Source organism: Electrophorus electricus, chromosome 23, assembly GCF_041902795.1.
Source record: "Electrophorus electricus isolate QZ-2024a chromosome 23, ASM4190279v1, whole genome shotgun sequence".
Taxonomy (NCBI): Eukaryota; Metazoa; Chordata; class Actinopteri; order Gymnotiformes; family Gymnotidae; genus Electrophorus; species Electrophorus electricus.
In genome coordinates, this window is record NC_137519.1 from 6,347,501 (window position 1) to 6,365,528 (window position 18,028).

The window sequence follows — 18,028 nt, forward strand, 5'->3', positions numbered from 1 at the left end:
CAAAGAGCAGTTGTTAGTAACACACTTTTATAAGATAATTATACTGTACATGCTCTTATAAATACTGCTTAGGCAAATACTTATGAATTCTGGGCCTTACTTTAAACTGCATTCTCATTGTCTCACTAAAAGTATCTGATTAGAGGAAACACTCATGTGGTACATTGCTGACTGGTACTGGTTTCAGAGTATTATTGCTATAACACTGATGTGTTTCAGTTGTTTTTCATTTAGTGTTTCTGTTTCAGGTGTTTCTACAGATAATTGGAGATGCTGGAGTGTGACTTACTATAGCCAGAAAATCTGCTCTCTGATTGGCTCATCTGTGGACCTGCACTGTTACTATACCTACCCTAATAACCAGAAGGTCACAAAATCATTTTGGTTCATTACAGAGCAGCAGGTTGGTGTTGAACCTGTGGATGTGAGAGAGGAAGAGGAGTATGAGGGGAGAGTGCAGTATAGACAGAGCTCCCAGAATGACTGTAGTATGACAATCACTCACCTGAGAGAGAGTGACGCTCACACATACAGGTTCAGATTCCACACTGATAGTACTGCGGGGAAATACACTGGACATCCTGGAGTATCTCTCTCTGTCACAGGTAATGTTGTATAATTTAAAAATAAGTTTAGTAAGCTATAATAATTTTCTTTTCATTAAAAATAGCACCAGACATTTTTTTATAATCACTTGCAGATCTGAAGATTACAGTATCAGACAGAAGTAGTCCAAAGGACCTGATCTGCAGCTCCACCTGCACGCTGCCCAACAACCCCACCTACATCTGGTACAGGAATGGACAGCCTGTATATAACCAGAACACTAATGGACTGTATGTGTATGGCAGTAGTGAGGATGCAGGCAGCTACTCCTGTGCTGTAAGAGGATATGAGGAGCTCCGCTCTCCTGCTGTCTGTAAGATCCTCACTTTAAACTCTCATCACTCTGTCAGCACCTTACTGGCAGCTTCTATCAGATAAAAAGTTTGTTTGTTTGATTGTTTGTTTTTGCTGTTTTTTGCTGCTGGTTCTGCCTACATGTTTATAAGTAGCTGGGAAGCACCTTTCACTGTTGAGGGCTCTATACATTTGTGGGCACTGGCTAGCTGGTTCAGCAGTACTACATCAGTGTGTTTTGTTTGTGTTCTCATTGTCTCTTGCTCTTGTCCTCACTTTAAACTGCACTCACTCTGTGTCACTGGCAACTTCTACTAGATTACAGTGAACTCATGCTGAGTCACATATGGCTAAGACATAAGACAACTACAGCATTTTTAGATATATTTCAATTTAAGAGTTTTCAAGTGTTTAAGGTATTTTTGGAATCTTTTTTTTTTTTTTACATGTTTTTCCATAAATCACTGCGTTTAATTTTTAAATCCACCGTGTTTATGTTTACATACATATTATTGGCAGTTGGAAGTTTTAATCAACCACTGCTGTTCTTGGAAAAAAAAAGAAAAAAAAGCAATATTTGTAAAGCAACCTTGAGTTTGAGAAAGGTGCTATATAAATGCAACTAATAATAATAATAATAATAATAATAATAACCTCTGTTGGCCTCCTTCATGGGTGGCCTGGTTTTGACCAAAGAGCAAGTGTTACATTTTTTATTAGACTCTTACTGTGACAGGATGCAGGCGTGAGTCTCAAAACAACCAAACAATCAAACAAAGACACAAAAGTCTTTTAATGGAAAAAATTTAAGTAAAAGAATAAAAGTAAAAGTAAAAATAAGAGGACCATTTAAATGCTAAAGCCTTTACACATTGACCATCATCCATATAGTAAATCATAACTGGTAACAAAACCTAGTAAATAAACAATAAATTACTTAGTAAATAAAAACTGGAAACAGAAAGAATATTTACAGGGATGGAAATGAGGAACAGGTGAGGCTGGAGACACACTAATGAGTAATAAAGGGGGACATGGCAACATGTGAGGAAAGGAGTGTAAACACAACACACGGTGACACGTTAACCGAGGACAACAACACATCAAACATGGCGAGAGGCATCACATGGATGAGGGCATAAAGGAGGGGTCTATACTTACTGTAACTGTACTTATAAGTAGTGTTCATGCAGACACTTAGGAACACAATAAAGCCTGATATGTAATTGTATAAACATGCACAAAATATACTGACATTACTTGCCCTTTTTAAAAACAGGTCATTCATGAAAAGGCCCACTGGAAAATTGGCACAACTTCCCTGAGAACAAGACAAGTGACACAAGACAAGTCTTGTGTCGCCCAGCTTCTGATTATATACAACTGACTTTAAAAGAACTGGTAGTCTGTTTGTCCAGCTATGATTTACTCAGTTTATGTGTTACAGGTGTTTATGGAAAGGACAGCTGCTGGAGTGTAACTTACGTCACCCAGAGGATCTGTGCTCTGATTGGTTCATCAGTGGACATACGTGGTTACTACACCTTCCCGGATCAGCAGCCCACCCCCCAACCTGCCTGGTACGCCAGACTCCACCCACAGGTCAAAGAGCTGAGTCATGCTGATGACCGAGTGGAGGTTTTCAGTCACAGAGCTAATGTGAACACACTAAGACTGAAACATCTCACAGAGAGTGACTCAGCAGAATATCTCCTCCGATTTAAAGCCCCCTACATGATACACACAGACAGCTCTGCTGGTGTGTCTCTCTCTGTCACAGGTAAGATAAGTCTTCTGTGTCTGGCAGTGTCACATGGTTCACCATCTGTGTGTTGAGCCCTGAAGACACTTATGAGAGTCTCCCATACAGGCCTGAAGGTGAATGTGGACTCTCCAGCAGTCCCAGGATCAGAGGGACAGACAGTAACACTGAGCTGCAGCTCCACCTGCACTCTGCCCTACAACCCCACCTACATCTGGTACAAGAACGGACAGCGTGTGTCTCACTGCACATTTGTCTCCTGCTCTGTATCTGCAGTCAGGGATGCAGTCAGTTATAGCTGTGCTACTGAAGGCCATGAGAACCTCCTCTCTCCTCCTGTGTGTGAGTGGAGAATTTACATATGAAAATCATGATGTCTTGATGCATTTAATAAAGTCAGTTAATCATAAACCAGAAACATCACTACAATCAATACTTACTACTACAGCTCATGATGATGATGATGCTATCTGTTGTAGTTTCACAGTTATCAACTACAACTTCTGAATGTATAAGAATCTCTTAACCAGACTGTGTATGAGAGTTTAGTTTTAATGTTAACAGTGTGTGTTTGTGTTCAGATGCCCCTAGAAACACCAGAGCATTGATGGTTTCCTCTGGAGAGAGAGTGGAGGGAGATTCAGTGACTCTGACCTGCAGCAGTGAGGCAAACCCTCCTGTTCTCACCTACTCCTGGTTTAAGCAGAGAGCAGCTGCAGACACAATGCTGCCAACAGACCAGAATTACAGCATCTCCAACATCAGCTCCCAGCACAGTGGACTCTACTACTGCACCGCTCACAACCAGCTGGGACAGCACAACTCCACCACCACCCTGCTGGATGTGTTATGTAGGTGCAGTTTATACCCTAATGAAACAACATATTCAACATGTTTTAAATGTAACATATAAATACATATAAGGTATGATTAATACTGTACATGTGAAGTATATATGGATGGATGCACAGTATATGTGCTGTGTTTATATATTTAAATACCCTGCCCAGGTCACAACACTGTCAGATTGTCTAGTGTTATAAAGAGGCTAGAAAAAACAGCCCATACATTAAGCGACTTTAATTTTGGAAGCAACTATAACTGACTCAAACTGGGTTCAACACCATTTAGTAACACATGCCCACTGTAAAATAAGTCTGACAATGAGCACTTTGATATCAATATAAAATAGAGAATTACCAGAGTTCTGAATGACAGTTGATGCTATAAAACCCCTGACATTAGTTAAACACAGACAGGCTGCATCGAAAAACACGGACAATTGTAGAGAGTAGAAGCCCCCCTACAGAGACAGAGTGTAACGCAGACAAAACCTGAGGACACTGAGAGATCAAATAGCAGCAGTCTAAACACGAAAATGAGCTACAAAGGTACACAGTGTGGCTGCAACAAAGCAAGTCAGAATAGTTGAATGTTCTTTCATTTTACCTTTAGCTGACACTTATCCAAAGCATCGTACAATTATGACTGAATACAAGTTGAGCAATTGAGGGTTAAAGGTCTTGCTCAAGGGCCCAACAGCTGAAGCCTGGCAGTGGTGGGGCTTGAACCAGCAACCTTCCAATGGTATATGAAGAGCTGAGGAAGGAAGATGATTGGATGAGGGAGGGAGGAACATCATTGTAGGAGAGAGGGAGGAAGCTGATTGGAGGAGAAAGGGAGGAAGGTGATTGGAGGAGAGAGGGTGGACGGCGGGGCAGAGGTAGGACAGGTGATCATTCAGGAGAACTGGATCGTGTGTTGAATAGAGTGTGAATCAGAAGCTGGTGAGTTTCCAGGTAGGTGTATGGCGATCTGCACATTAGCAAGGTGACCCGAGTTCATGACACAGATGACACTTATCAGGATAGTTGATAAACACCCGAAAAATAGGGCCATTAATATATATGTATATATAAAGCCCAACAGCTGAAGCTTGGCAGTGGTGGGGCTTGAAGCAGAAACCTTCTAATTACAAGTCAAGTACCTTAACCACTGAGCCATCACTGCCCTGCTGCTGCCTTTCAACACAGCACAAGGTGTAGTCACCCAGATCCAGGGTGGGCAGGTAATCAGTCTCAAGGCAGGAGATGTAATCTGAAAGGGAGACACAGATCAGAACACAGACAGGCTGAATAAATGCTCGCTATGCAACATGGAGTTGGCAATATTTCACAACGAGGTAGCGAAACAGAGCGATATATGAAGAGCTGAGAAAGGAAGATGATTGGAGCAGAGAGGGTGAAGGTGATTGGAGGAGAGAGGGTGGAAAGTGCAGAAGAGGTGGGACAGGTGATCATTCAGGAGAACTGGATCGTGTGTGTTGAATCAGAAGCTGGTGAGTTACCAGGTAGGTGCATGCCGATCTATACATTAGGAAGGTGGGTGACCTGAGTTCATGACACAGGTGGCACTTATCAGGATAGTTGATAAATACTCCACAATTAGGGCCATTAATATATATGTTTGGATTTAAAGTTTAGATTGTTTGTTTTCAGATCCCCCTAGAAACACCAGAGCATTGATGGTTCCCTCTGGAGAGAGAGTTGAGGGAGATTCAGTGACTCTGACCTGCAGCAGTGAGGCAAACCCTCCTGTTCTCACCTACTCCTGGTTTAAGCAGAGAGCAGCTGCAGACACACTGCTGCCAACAGGCCAGAATTACAGCATCTCCAACATCAGCTCCCAGCACAGTGGACTCTACTGCTTTGCAGAACAAATTGTGTGTGTGTGTGTGTGTGTGTGTGTGTGTGTGTGTGTGTGTGTGTGTGCGAGCGAATGCACTTGTATTTTATGTTATACATAGTTTATGTATAAGATATATAGTTTATATGTAGTCATGCATATACAGGTTACATATAGTGTGTATATATAGTTTAGATTTTGTTTTTATGAAGTTTATCTTTTTTTATTTATCTTAGTGTACTTAATCTTATTTAAACACCAAGAGAATTCTATGTACACTTTGTACTTGGCAAATTCTGATTCTGATTCTGATACCACTTCCATGCCTCTTTCATGCCTGTGTAACTGCTGTGCTGAGAATGAGCCATTGCAATAATCTCCTGTCAGCAGTAGTCTTGTGGTCACACACTGACCAGTGATGAACAGAGTAGAAGGGAGTGACAGACTGCACATGCCAAGAGATGTGAGCGTGATCTCACAAAACCCTGCAGGGAATTACAACAAGTGAGAGAGATGTCATTAGATTCTGCTTGAATAAAGTTGTAAGAAAGAGTACAAAAGTGAACCCTGATATTAGTCCTTACCTTAAAATGAACCCCAACTCTGACTTATTCTTAGAAATATTCTTACAAATTTGTAACTGTATCATCATTCTAGTCTTAGCAGAGGACCAAGCTTAGTTTGGAGAATATATTAATTACATATGAATACAGTACAGATTAAAAATAAAAACTAAACTTAAATACATTTTGTCCAAAGGGGAATACTGTGATATTTGTAATGGGAGGAAATATTTCAGTAGCAGTGTTGCTCATCTTACTGGCAGGTAAACCTTTTTGTGAAATCTCTATTTATATTTCTCTCTGATCTCTCTGCAAATCACCACTGCCCTTTCAAGCCACCATTTAATTTTTCTCTAACATTTTCCTCAGATAAGATCTGATTCACGTCAACCAGAATTGAGCCTTTTAAAAAATCACTTCAGAAAAAAATGAGAAAATAATAAATATATAAAGATCACAATGGATATAAGATTTGTTACAAAATCCACCTCCTTGCACCTTTAAATTGCATGCCTCCATCGCCAGTATCTATTTGTTTATGTTGCAACAGTGCACTGCTTTGTATGTTCTTTAAACTGCAGAGTCCTGTTTGTGGTTCTAATGCCAATGTGTGTTTGTATTCATCATCAGCAGCAGCAGCAGCAGCATTCACACCATGACAGTCACACTCAGATAAAGATAAGAGTGTGAACTCACCCCTATAATCCTGGTGTGTGTGTGTGTGTGTGTGTGTGTGTGTGTGTGTGTTTCAGGAGCTCAGTCTCAGGAGAGTGTAACTCTCTCCTCTCGGAGCCTCTGTGCTCTTACTGGATCTACAGTAAAAATCCCCTGCAAATATACATCTAGTTCCTCCAGTGACAGACCGAGAGAGTGGTATCAGGTCCAGAGATCTGATGGAGAACCACAAGACCTGAGTAAAGATCCTCAATATTTAGGACGAGTGTCTGTAAGCACACAGTGGAATGACTGTACACTGACAATGAACAACGTGAAAGTAAGTGACTCTGGAGTTTATAACTTCAGATTTAGAACATGGAGGAATAAATGGATATCTGCTTCATCTGGAGTTACTCTAACTATTACAGGTAATAACAAACTTAAAACATAGAACACACACACACACTCTCTCTCTCTCTCTCTCTCTCTCTCTCTCTCTCTCTCTCACACACACACACACACACACAGTATGCAAGACATCTCAATGCTAATACAGAAGTTCAGTATTATTCAATATTCGCCATATTAAGACAATCCATCTTAAGCTATATATTTGCATGTCACATGTGTGTTATTCTTTTTATATGGATATTATTACATTTTTAATTATTCAGTCATTTTATCCCTTCCAGTCCAGTCTGGTCAGAGCTGACATGAGATTGTGTGATATTTCATGCTGGGATAATTCACCTGATTCTCTGTTACTAGTACACACAGAAGGAAGGTGGTGAAACAGTTTCAACAGAGCAGTGATACTGACTACATTTACAATAGTGTGTATGTAAGAAACTGGACAGAACCATTTACAAGAGCTGAGCAAACACCAGTCCCTTCACTGTACCATCTACACTCACAGCAGCATAGTCTGAACTTACTAAGCAAACGTGTCTTGCAGTTGGATCTTAGTTAGACTAATACTGAATACTGATGGACATAAATGTAGTTATGATTGTGCTGCGTTTGTACAAGTTTATCAGACATGGGTGTGTTACTGGTTTACATGTGTCATTGTCATTGCTGAGTTGAGACTGGTTCACCATCCATCTGGTTCTGCAGTCAGAAAATAACCACTGATAATGAAGATGGTTAAGACCAACTGTGCATCACCACAGATGGGTTATATATAGTCTCTGACTGTACACTTACCTAAAGCAGGTGTTTCTAAAAAAGAGCTCAGTGAGTATATATATATGATCAATAAATCTTATGCATATTTCCTACACATTTATTGGGCTTGGTTTAAAAGCTAACATTTTCATTACTAATATTACTAATACAGTCAATACAGTGGTGAACCTGGAGCATCTCTGTCTGTCACACGTAATCACATAAGATTAGTTAACTATATACTATTTATAAATATAACACCAAAGCTTCTTAATTAAAATGACTTGCAGATCTGAAGGTTACGAGACCAAACACATATAGATGGAGAACCACACTGAACTGCAGCTCCAACTGCACGCTGCCCAACAACCCCACCTACATCTGGTACTGGAATGGACAGCCTGTATATAACCAGGACACTAATGAACTGCATATGTATGACTATAGTGGTGCAGGCAGATACTCCTGTGCTGTAAGAGGATATGAGGAGCTCCGCTCTCCTGCTGTCTGTAAGATCCTCACTTTAAACTCTCATCACTCTGTCAGAAACTCACTAGCATCTACTGTTAGATTAGCAATGGCTGGGAGACCTTGATGCTACTTAATTGCTGATATATTTTTGTTTCTGTTTTGCAGGTGTCGGTAAGTATATTTCAGTCATGTATTTGTGTTTTATTTACACACTAAATGATCACTTTATTAAGTACATCTACTGTATATCTGTACCTAACATTTCACAGTCAGTTAGCTATAATGTATCACTGCTGGTATTGCTACTGTTCTCTTAGGCCAGCTGACTGACTGTACTACAATCCTGTTCCCTGTGTACATTTAGTCAACCTCTACTGGCCTCTTTCATGGGCGACCTGGTTTTGATCAAAGAGCAGTTGTTAGTAACACACTTTTATAAGATAATTATACTGTACATGCTCTTATAAATACTGCTTAGGCAAATACTTATGAATTCTGGGCCTTACTTTAAACTGCATTCTCATTGTCTCACTAAAAGTATCTGATTAGAGGAAACACTCATGTGGTACATTGCTGACTGGTACTGGTTTCAGAGTATTATTGCTATAACACTGATGTGTTTCAGTTGTTTTTCATTTAGTGTTTCTGTTTCAGGTGTTTCTACAGATAATTGGAGATGCTGGAGTGTGACTTACTATAGCCAGAAAATCTGCTCTCTGATTGGCTCATCTGTGGACCTGCACTGTTACTATACCTACCCTAATAACCAGAAGGTCACAAAATCATTTTGGTTCATTACAGAGCAGCAGGTTGGTGTTGAACCTGTGGATGTGAGAGAGGAAGAGGAGTATGAGGGGAGAGTGCAGTATAGACAGAGCTCCCAGAATGACTGTAGTATGACAATCACTCACCTGAGAGAGAGTGACGCTCACACATACAGGTTCAGATTCCACACTGATAGTACTGCGGGGAAATACACTGGACATCCTGGAGTATCTCTCTCTGTCACAGGTAATGTTGTATAATTTAAAAATAAGTTTAGTAAGCTATAATAATTTTCTTTTCATTAAAAATAGCACCAGACATTTTTTTATAATCACTTGCAGATCTGAAGATTACAGTATCAGACAGAAGTAGTCCAAAGGACCTGATCTGCAGCTCCACCTGCACGCTGCCCAACAACCCCACCTACATCTGGTACAGGAATGGACAGCCTGTATATAACCAGAACACTAATGGACTGTATGTGTATGGCAGTAGTGAGGATGCAGGCAGCTACTCCTGTGCTGTAAGAGGATATGAGGAGCTCCGCTCTCCTGCTGTCTGTAAGATCCTCACTTTAAACTCTCATCACTCTGTCAGCACCTTACTGGCAGCTTCTATCAGATAAAAAGTTTGTTTGTTTGATTGTTTGTTTTTGCTGTTTTTTGCTGCTGGTTCTGCCTACATGTTTATAAGTAGCTGGGAAGCACCTTTCACTGTTGAGGGCTCTATACATTTGTGGGCACTGGCTAGCTGGTTCAGCAGTACTACATCAGTGTGTTTTGTTTGTGTTCTCATTGTCTCTTGCTCTTGTCCTCACTTTAAACTGCACTCACTCTGTGTCACTGGCAACTTCTACTAGATTACAGTGAACTCATGCTGAGTCACATATGGCTAAGACATAAGACAACTACAGCATTTTTAGATATATTTCAATTTAAGAGTTTTCAAGTGTTTAAGGTATTTTTGGAATCTTTTTTTTTTTTTTACATGTTTTTCCATAAATCACTGCGTTTAATTTTTAAATCCACTGTGTTTATGTTTACATACATATTATTGGCAGTTGGAAGTTTTAATCAACCACTGCTGTTCTTGGAAAAAAAAAGAAAAAAAAGCAATATTTGTAAAGCAACCTTGAGTTTGAGAAAGGTGCTATATAAATGCAACTAATAATAATAATAATAATAATAATAATAACCTCTGTTGGCCTCCTTCATGGGTGGCCTGGTTTTGACCAAAGAGCAAGTGTTACATTTTTTATTAGACTCTTACTGTGACAGGATGCAGGCGTGAGTCTCAAAACAACCAAACAATCAAACAAAGACACAAAAGTCTTTTAATGGAAAAAATTTAAGTAAAAGAATAAAAGTAAAAGTAAAAATAAGAGGACCATTTAAATGCTAAAGCCTTTACACATTGACCATCATCCATATAGTAAATCATAACTGGTAATAAAACCTAGTAAATAAACAATAAATTACTTAGTAAATAAAAACTGGAAACAGAAAGAATATTTACAGGGATGGAAATGAGGAACAGGTGAGGCTGGAGACACACTAATGAGTAATAAAGGGGGACATGGCAACATGTGAGGAAAGGAGTGTAAACACAACACACGGTGACACGTTAACCGAGGACAACAACACATCAAACATGGCGAGAGGCATCACATGGATGAGGGCATAAAGGAGGGGTCTATACTTACTGTAACTGTACTTATAAGTAGTGTTCATGCAGACACTTAGGAACACAATAAAGCCTGATATGTAATTGTATAAACATGCACAAAATATACTGACATTACTTGCCCTTTTTAAAAACAGGTCATTCATGAAAAGGCCCACTGGAAAATTGGCACAACTTCCCTGAGAACAAGACAAGTGACACAAGACAAGTCTTGTGTCGCCCAGCTTCTGATTATATACAACTGACTTTAAAAGAACTGGTAGTCTGTTTGTCCAGCTATGATTTACTCAGTTTATGTGTTACAGGTGTTTATGGAAAGGACAGCTGCTGGAGTGTAACTTACGTCACCCAGAGGATCTGTGCTCTGATTGGTTCATCAGTGGACATACGTGGTTACTACACCTTCCCGGATCAGCAGCCCACCCCCCAACCTGCCTGGTACGCCAGACTCCACCCACAGGTCAAAGAGCTGAGTCATGCTGATGACCGAGTGGAGGTTTTCAGTCACAGAGCTAATGTGAACACACTAAGACTGAAACATCTCACAGAGAGTGACTCAGCAGAATATCTCCTCCGATTTAAAGCCCCCTACATGATACACACAGACAGCTCTGCTGGTGTGTCTCTCTCTGTCACAGGTAAGATAAGTCTTCTGTGTCTGGCAGTGTCACATGGTTCACCATCTGTGTGTTGAGCCCTGAAGACACTTATGAGAGTCTCCCATACAGGCCTGAAGGTGAATGTGGACTCTCCAGCAGTCCCAGGATCAGAGGGACAGACAGTAACACTGAGCTGCAGCTCCACCTGCACTCTGCCCTACAACCCCACCTACATCTGGTACAAGAACGGACAGCGTGTGTCTCACTGCACATTTGTCTCCTGCTCTGTATCTGCAGTCAGGGATGCAGTCAGTTATAGCTGTGCTACTGAAGGCCATGAGAACCTCCTCTCTCCTCCTGTGTGTGAGTGGAGAATTTACATATGAAAATCATGATGTCTTGATGCATTTAATAAAGTCAGTTAATCATAAACCAGAAACATCACTACAATCAATACTTACTACTACAGCTCATGATGATGATGATGCTATCTGTTGTAGTTTCACAGTTATCAACTACAACTTCTGAATGTATAAGAATCTCTTAACCAGACTGTGTATGAGAGTTTAGTTTTAATGTTAACAGTGTGTGTTTGTGTTCAGATGCCCCTAGAAACACCAGAGCATTGATGGTTTCCTCTGGAGAGAGAGTGGAGGGAGATTCAGTGACTCTGACCTGCAGCAGTGAGGCAAACCCTCCTGTTCTCACCTACTCCTGGTTTAAGCAGAGAGCAGCTGCAGACACAATGCTGCCAACAGACCAGAATTACAGCATCTCCAACATCAGCTCCCAGCACAGTGGACTCTACTACTGCACCGCTCACAACCAGCTGGGACAGCACAACTCCACCACCACCCTGCTGGATGTGTTATGTAGGTGCAGTTTATACCCTAATGAAACAACATATTCAACATGTTTTAAATGTAACATATAAATACATATAAGGTATGATTAATACTGTACATGTGAAGTATATATGGATGGATGCACAGTATATGTGCTGTGTTTATATATTTAAATACCCTGCCCAGGTCACAACACTGTCAGATTGTCTAGTGTTATAAAGAGGCTAGAAAAAACAGCCCATACATTAAGCGACTTTAATTTTGGAAGCAACTATAACTGACTCAAACTGGGTTCAACACCATTTAGTAACACATGCCCACTGTAAAATAAGTCTGACAATGAGCACTTTGATATCAATATAAAATAGAGAATTACCAGAGTTCTGAATGACAGTTGATGCTATAAAACCCCTGACATTAGTTAAACACAGACAGGCTGCATCGAAAAACACGGACAATTGTAGAGAGTAGAAGCCCCCCTACAGAGACAGAGTGTAACGCAGACAAAACCTGAGGACACTGAGAGATCAAATAGCAGCAGTCTAAACACGAAAATGAGCTACAAAGGTACACAGTGTGGCTGCAACAAAGCAAGTCAGAATAGTTGAATGTTCTTTCATTTTACCTTTAGCTGACACTTATCCAAAGCATCGTACAATTATGACTGAATACAAGTTGAGCAATTGAGGGTTAAAGGTCTTGCTCAAGGGCCCAACAGCTGAAGCCTGGCAGTGGTGGGGCTTGAACCAGCAACCTTCCAATGGTATATGAAGAGCTGAGGAAGGAAGATGATTGGATGAGGGAGGGAGGAACATCATTGTAGGAGAGAGGGAGGAAGCTGATTGGAGGAGAAAGGGAGGAAGGTGATTGGAGGAGAGAGGGTGGACGGCGGGGCAGAGGTAGGACAGGTGATCATTCAGGAGAACTGGATCGTGTGTTGAATAGAGTGTGAATCAGAAGCTGGTGAGTTTCCAGGTAGGTGTATGGCGATCTGCACATTAGCAAGGTGACCCGAGTTCATGACACAGATGACACTTATCAGGATAGTTGATAAACACCCGAAAAATAGGGCCATTAATATATATGTATATATAAAGCCCAACAGCTGAAGCTTGGCAGTGGTGGGGCTTGAAGCAGAAACCTTCTAATTACAAGTCAAGTACCTTAACCACTGAGCCATCACTGCCCTGCTGCTGCCTTTCAACACAGCACAAGGTGTAGTCACCCAGATCCAGGGTGGGCAGGTAATCAGTCTCAAGGCAGGAGATGTAATCTGAAAGGGAGACACAGATCAGAACACAGACAGGCTGAATAAATGCTCGCTATGCAACATGGAGTTGGCAATATTTCACAACGAGGTAGCGAAACAGAGCGATATATGAAGAGCTGAGAAAGGAAGATGATTGGAGCAGAGAGGGTGAAGGTGATTGGAGGAGAGAGGGTGGAAAGTGCAGAAGAGGTGGGACAGGTGATCATTCAGGAGAACTGGATCGTGTGTGTTGAATCAGAAGCTGGTGAGTTACCAGGTAGGTGCATGCCGATCTATACATTAGGAAGGTGGGTGACCTGAGTTCATGACACAGGTGGCACTTATCAGGATAGTTGATAAATACTCCACAATTAGGGCCATTAATATATATGTTTGGATTTAAAGTTTAGATTGTTTGTTTTCAGATCCCCCTAGAAACACCAGAGCATTGATGGTTCCCTCTGGAGAGAGAGTTGAGGGAGATTCAGTGACTCTGACCTGCAGCAGTGAGGCAAACCCTCCTGTTCTCACCTACTCCTGGTTTAAGCAGAGAGCAGCTGCAGACACACTGCTGCCAACAGGCCAGAATTACAGCATCTCCAACATCAGCTCCCAGCACAGTGGACTCTACTACTGCACCGCTCACAACCAGCTGGGACAGCACAACTCCACCACCACCCTTCTGGATGTGTTATGTAGGTTCACTATTGTGAGATGTGTTAAGAATGTGTCCTTAAGTGATGTGTATACACACAGAACAGGTGGTCCCACATCCACAGTCCATGAACAGTGAGCTGATGAACAGTCAGCAGCAAATGAAACATTACACTGTGGCTATGCAACTGTTTTATTCATTTTAATGATAGTCTTATAAATATCACTCTTTAAAGTTATTGTGTTCATGCAGGTTGTGCACTGAATGTTACTGTTTTCTGAAATATTTCCATAGATGGCTGATATGGACCACTTTCAAACATGAACAGTCAAAATAAAAAGACATTAAATGTATTATTTCAATTCTTGCTCTCCTGCTCAGACCCTCCCAGAGTCCCGTCTGTTACTGACCGTGTGTCTGGTGACTCGGTGACACTGCTGTGCTACAGTGACTCCAACCCCATCAGTAATTACTCCTGGTACAAGAAGACAGGAAGTGATGTCATACTGTTTGGAAATGGCACCAATTTAACTATAGCTACAAGAACAAGTGAACTTTTCTACTGTGTGGTGCAGAATCAATTTGGATCATCTAACTCATCAGAATGGTCATTTGCTTCAGGTACAGTCTGGGTTGAATTCACTGCATTATTGTCTACATGGTGATTAAAGAAAGTGAGACAACTATCTTGCACTTCCAGTGTCAGTTTGATGAGGTCATACAGCAAGACTTCTGTGACTGTTCACACGTCTGTGTAACATGCTGCCCTCTCCTTCCTGATGCAGGGAACCCAGCTGGGACATACGCAGTTTCTGGAGTCACGGGAGTTTTGTTTCTGACTCTCATTGCTGTCTGTCTATGGATGAGGTAAGAAGCTGAAGCCACATTGATATTACACACCCTGCCAATGCTGTAGGCTGTTTACTACCCAGTCCCCAAGATCACTATACAAACGAGCAAAGACAATAAACAATGACAATTAGACTGAAGTAAAAAAAATAAAATAAAATAAAATAAATAAATTGAAGATGCAAGAAAATTTTAAAACATGAGATGTTATTCAGTAATTGTTAAAAAAAAAAGAAAAAATAGAGTTGCAAAGGCATAGCAATTACATCACTCAGACAGCAAGCTGGTGGTTGGAAGAAAATATCAGTCAGGCAATCAACTAGGCTGAGAGGAGGCAGCCTGTATGAGGGGACTGGATGAGCAGAAAATTGCATATAATGCATACAGTAGTGAAACTGGAGACCATGTTGTCTAGTAATGTTGCCAATGTGGAGAATAATTAATAAAAAGTAGAGGACCAAGTATTCAGGCCTTGAGAACACCATGACATCGGATTGATGGATATGACTAACCCACCAAAGGAGGTAAATTGCTGTCTGTCAGTGACATATGATTTAAACCACATAATTATCATACCAGTGATGTCAACCAGGTTTTAACACAAATCATTTTAACTAGAGTTTGATTAACACAGAAGCTATTGAGCCTGTTGATGTTATTACTGTGGTTCACCACCAGGAGGCGAACCACAGCTGTCAGCAGCAGGAGTGAGGAGACCAGCGCAAAAGTGAGTTTGAAGAAGAGTCGACAGAGGATTGAGATTTCAGTCCAACTCAAAATCCCTGCAAAGTTTTCCATAAAGGGTCCAATGACCAAAGTAACAGAGTTCAGCCTGTATTTTGATTATTAACTACAAAAATCATTAATCACCATGTCGAAATTCATCTCTCTCTCTCTTTCTTTCAGCGTGATTCTATTCCTGTATATGATAACGTCTCAGCCCTGGACATGCCCTCTGACCCCACAAATGACGACATTCTCTACTCCAACATTAATTTCACACACTCCCACTCACAGGAAGTACCTCTCTACTCTACTGTCCAACTGCCAATGGCTCTTAATCAAGAAGAGGAAGTAGAGCATGCCAGAGTGAAATTCTCTGCCTGTTAGGCAATGCAAACTGTTTAGTTAACCATATTTCTGTCACACTTAGACACACCTTCCCACATACACATGCACTCACACAAACATGCGCACACACTAAAGCTGACGAGATACCCCTCCCTCTAAAAATAAATAAATAAATAAAACTAAAAATCTTGACAGAGGCCAAAGCAATTTTACTAGTTATAGAAAATGCTTATACCTACTGGCCAGCTATTTTAAATCCTAAAATTTTACATCTTTTATTTAATCTTAAAATTTGGTTTCATGTTAAGACTTGAAAAAATAATTACTGCAGTGTATATGTTAAGTAAAATCAAAGAAGAAGAATTTACTGTTTTGGAAAGCATGCATCAGTAAAAAAAAAACTGTTCAAAATAGAATTTTGTTAAATAAAATGCCTCAATATATTAAAACCAAAAAAATCACTTTTTGGAAGGAAATGTAACACTTTTTACTAGAGCATGTCATGAAGTAAATGCAAAATGTGACATTTTGAGTGAAATTGTTTGTCTAGCTATATATAGTACAAAGTAAGAATTACAACATTAAATAAGTTAAATAGCACTTCACAGTGACCTTGACATTAAGGAAATTGTGTGTTGTTCTCAAATTTTAATCTGCAGTGTATGGTTATTAACACATAAAACACAGGAGACACAGCACACACGCTATCATTGTTAAAGACTGACAGTAACACGTAAACGATAGACTTTTATGGCACATAAGAAGGATCAGGTGTGGAACAGAGGTAGGGTGTGGACACATGGACAAACATGCAGACACACCCACGAACACACACGGGGAGATGTTTTGGAGGAGGGGCCATACCGTGACAGAGCCCCTCCCCAATGGCGCGACTTGCCAGCAACGTGCCAGCCTATCGGGCTACAGCCCCGAAAACAACGCCAAATGGCGAAGCCGGAGGACCGAGCGACCCGATACAGTCCAGCGCGAACAGGACAGAGGGGCGGAGGACATGTACCAGGACAACAACAGACACGGGAACAGACACACTGACCGGTACAGGCACTGACACAAAGGGGGACAAAGTGATTGGCACAGACAATGTGATGGGGACAGACACAGTGACAGGGACACGTATTAAACTACATCGAGGATTGCTAGAGAGTCCAGGGAAGCCGGCAAGAACCCCAGCCTGTTCCCCAGTCGTCGGCTGGGCTGATGTCCAACCTGCCAGTGGGAGATCGCCCCTCGCCGATTTAGGGGGCGGTGACTTCTGCACGCTCATTTCAGGAGGCGCACCAGCTACTTTGCCTGTCTCCGGGAGGTTCCTCCTCGGACAACGACGACACCTCTCTGAAAGTCACATGAGGCATCTTGCATGCCTCAGAGCGGCGTGCCCTGGGCGGCGCCTTGGACGGAAGCTTGGGTACCAGAGGCCCGTCGCGCTGGTAGTCTGCAGACGTTGTGTCGCTGTCCAAGGGAGCGTCTCCATAAAGGACCTCCTCCAACTCCATCGAAGGATCCTTCCCGCAGTTGAACTCAGAGTCTGACGGCAGACTAACGTCGCTGTACTCATTCCTTTCATAATCCAGGTAGCCCTCGTTGTAGTCCATGGAAGGGTAGTAGGACCCTGCGGACTCTGACTCCAAATACTGGACTTCATTGTACCAGTCACGGTAGTGCGACGTGGGTCCGTAAGACTCCTCAGAGTACAGCCCTGAAGTACACTCAGAACCCTGGATCACACCCAGAATCAATCTCAAAATCAAGGCTGATCTGTTTTAGACAAGGTGTTAAAACATGTCAAAATGTTACTGAAACCTGCTGCTTCAACCTGTGATTGCTACATATACCAAGTTAATCCTCTTTTCCCAAATACCAGAATAGTTCACCTACAAATTCCCAGATAGTTTGAAAGTATTAAAAATGCATCCCAGTTCAAGGGTTTCAGTGAGTGGAGAGATAACAGCACATAATTAGCCAAGTTGGAAAATCACAAACCATAACATAATGGAAGGATCACTTAAGAAAGTCCGTTCTGTGGTGTGGAATTATTTCCAGGAACAATCTCCATCAAAAATATGAAGCACCATCTGTGATAGGCTGC

At 41.4% G+C, this 18,028-nt stretch overlaps 1 protein-coding gene across 1 annotated transcript in view; it reads left to right on the forward strand.

Annotated features, from left to right (window-relative positions):
* The window catches only part of LOC118240432 (sialoadhesin-like), a 23,729-nt gene extending 6,244 nt beyond the window's left edge, over positions 1-17,485 (forward strand). Inside the window, exons 4-21 of the mRNA XM_081706570.1 lie at positions 249-605; positions 701-919; positions 2,348-2,680; positions 2,771-3,004; positions 3,244-3,513; positions 5,161-5,448; positions 6,666-6,995; positions 8,025-8,243; positions 8,860-9,216; positions 9,312-9,530; positions 10,959-11,291; positions 11,382-11,615; positions 11,855-12,124; positions 13,772-14,041; positions 14,383-14,622; positions 14,787-14,868; positions 15,529-15,577; positions 15,757-17,485. Coding sequence (XP_081562696.1) covers positions 249-605; positions 701-919; positions 2,348-2,680; positions 2,771-3,004; positions 3,244-3,513; positions 5,161-5,448; positions 6,666-6,995; positions 8,025-8,243; positions 8,860-9,216; positions 9,312-9,530; positions 10,959-11,291; positions 11,382-11,615; positions 11,855-12,124; positions 13,772-14,041; positions 14,383-14,622; positions 14,787-14,868; positions 15,529-15,577; positions 15,757-15,960 — 4,508 coding nt within the window. The 3' untranslated portion in view covers positions 15,961-17,485. The remainder of the gene's footprint in view (positions 1-248; positions 606-700; positions 920-2,347; positions 2,681-2,770; positions 3,005-3,243; positions 3,514-5,160; positions 5,449-6,665; positions 6,996-8,024; positions 8,244-8,859; positions 9,217-9,311; positions 9,531-10,958; positions 11,292-11,381; positions 11,616-11,854; positions 12,125-13,771; positions 14,042-14,382; positions 14,623-14,786; positions 14,869-15,528; positions 15,578-15,756) is intronic.
* Positions 17,486-18,028: the final 543 nt, after the last annotated feature.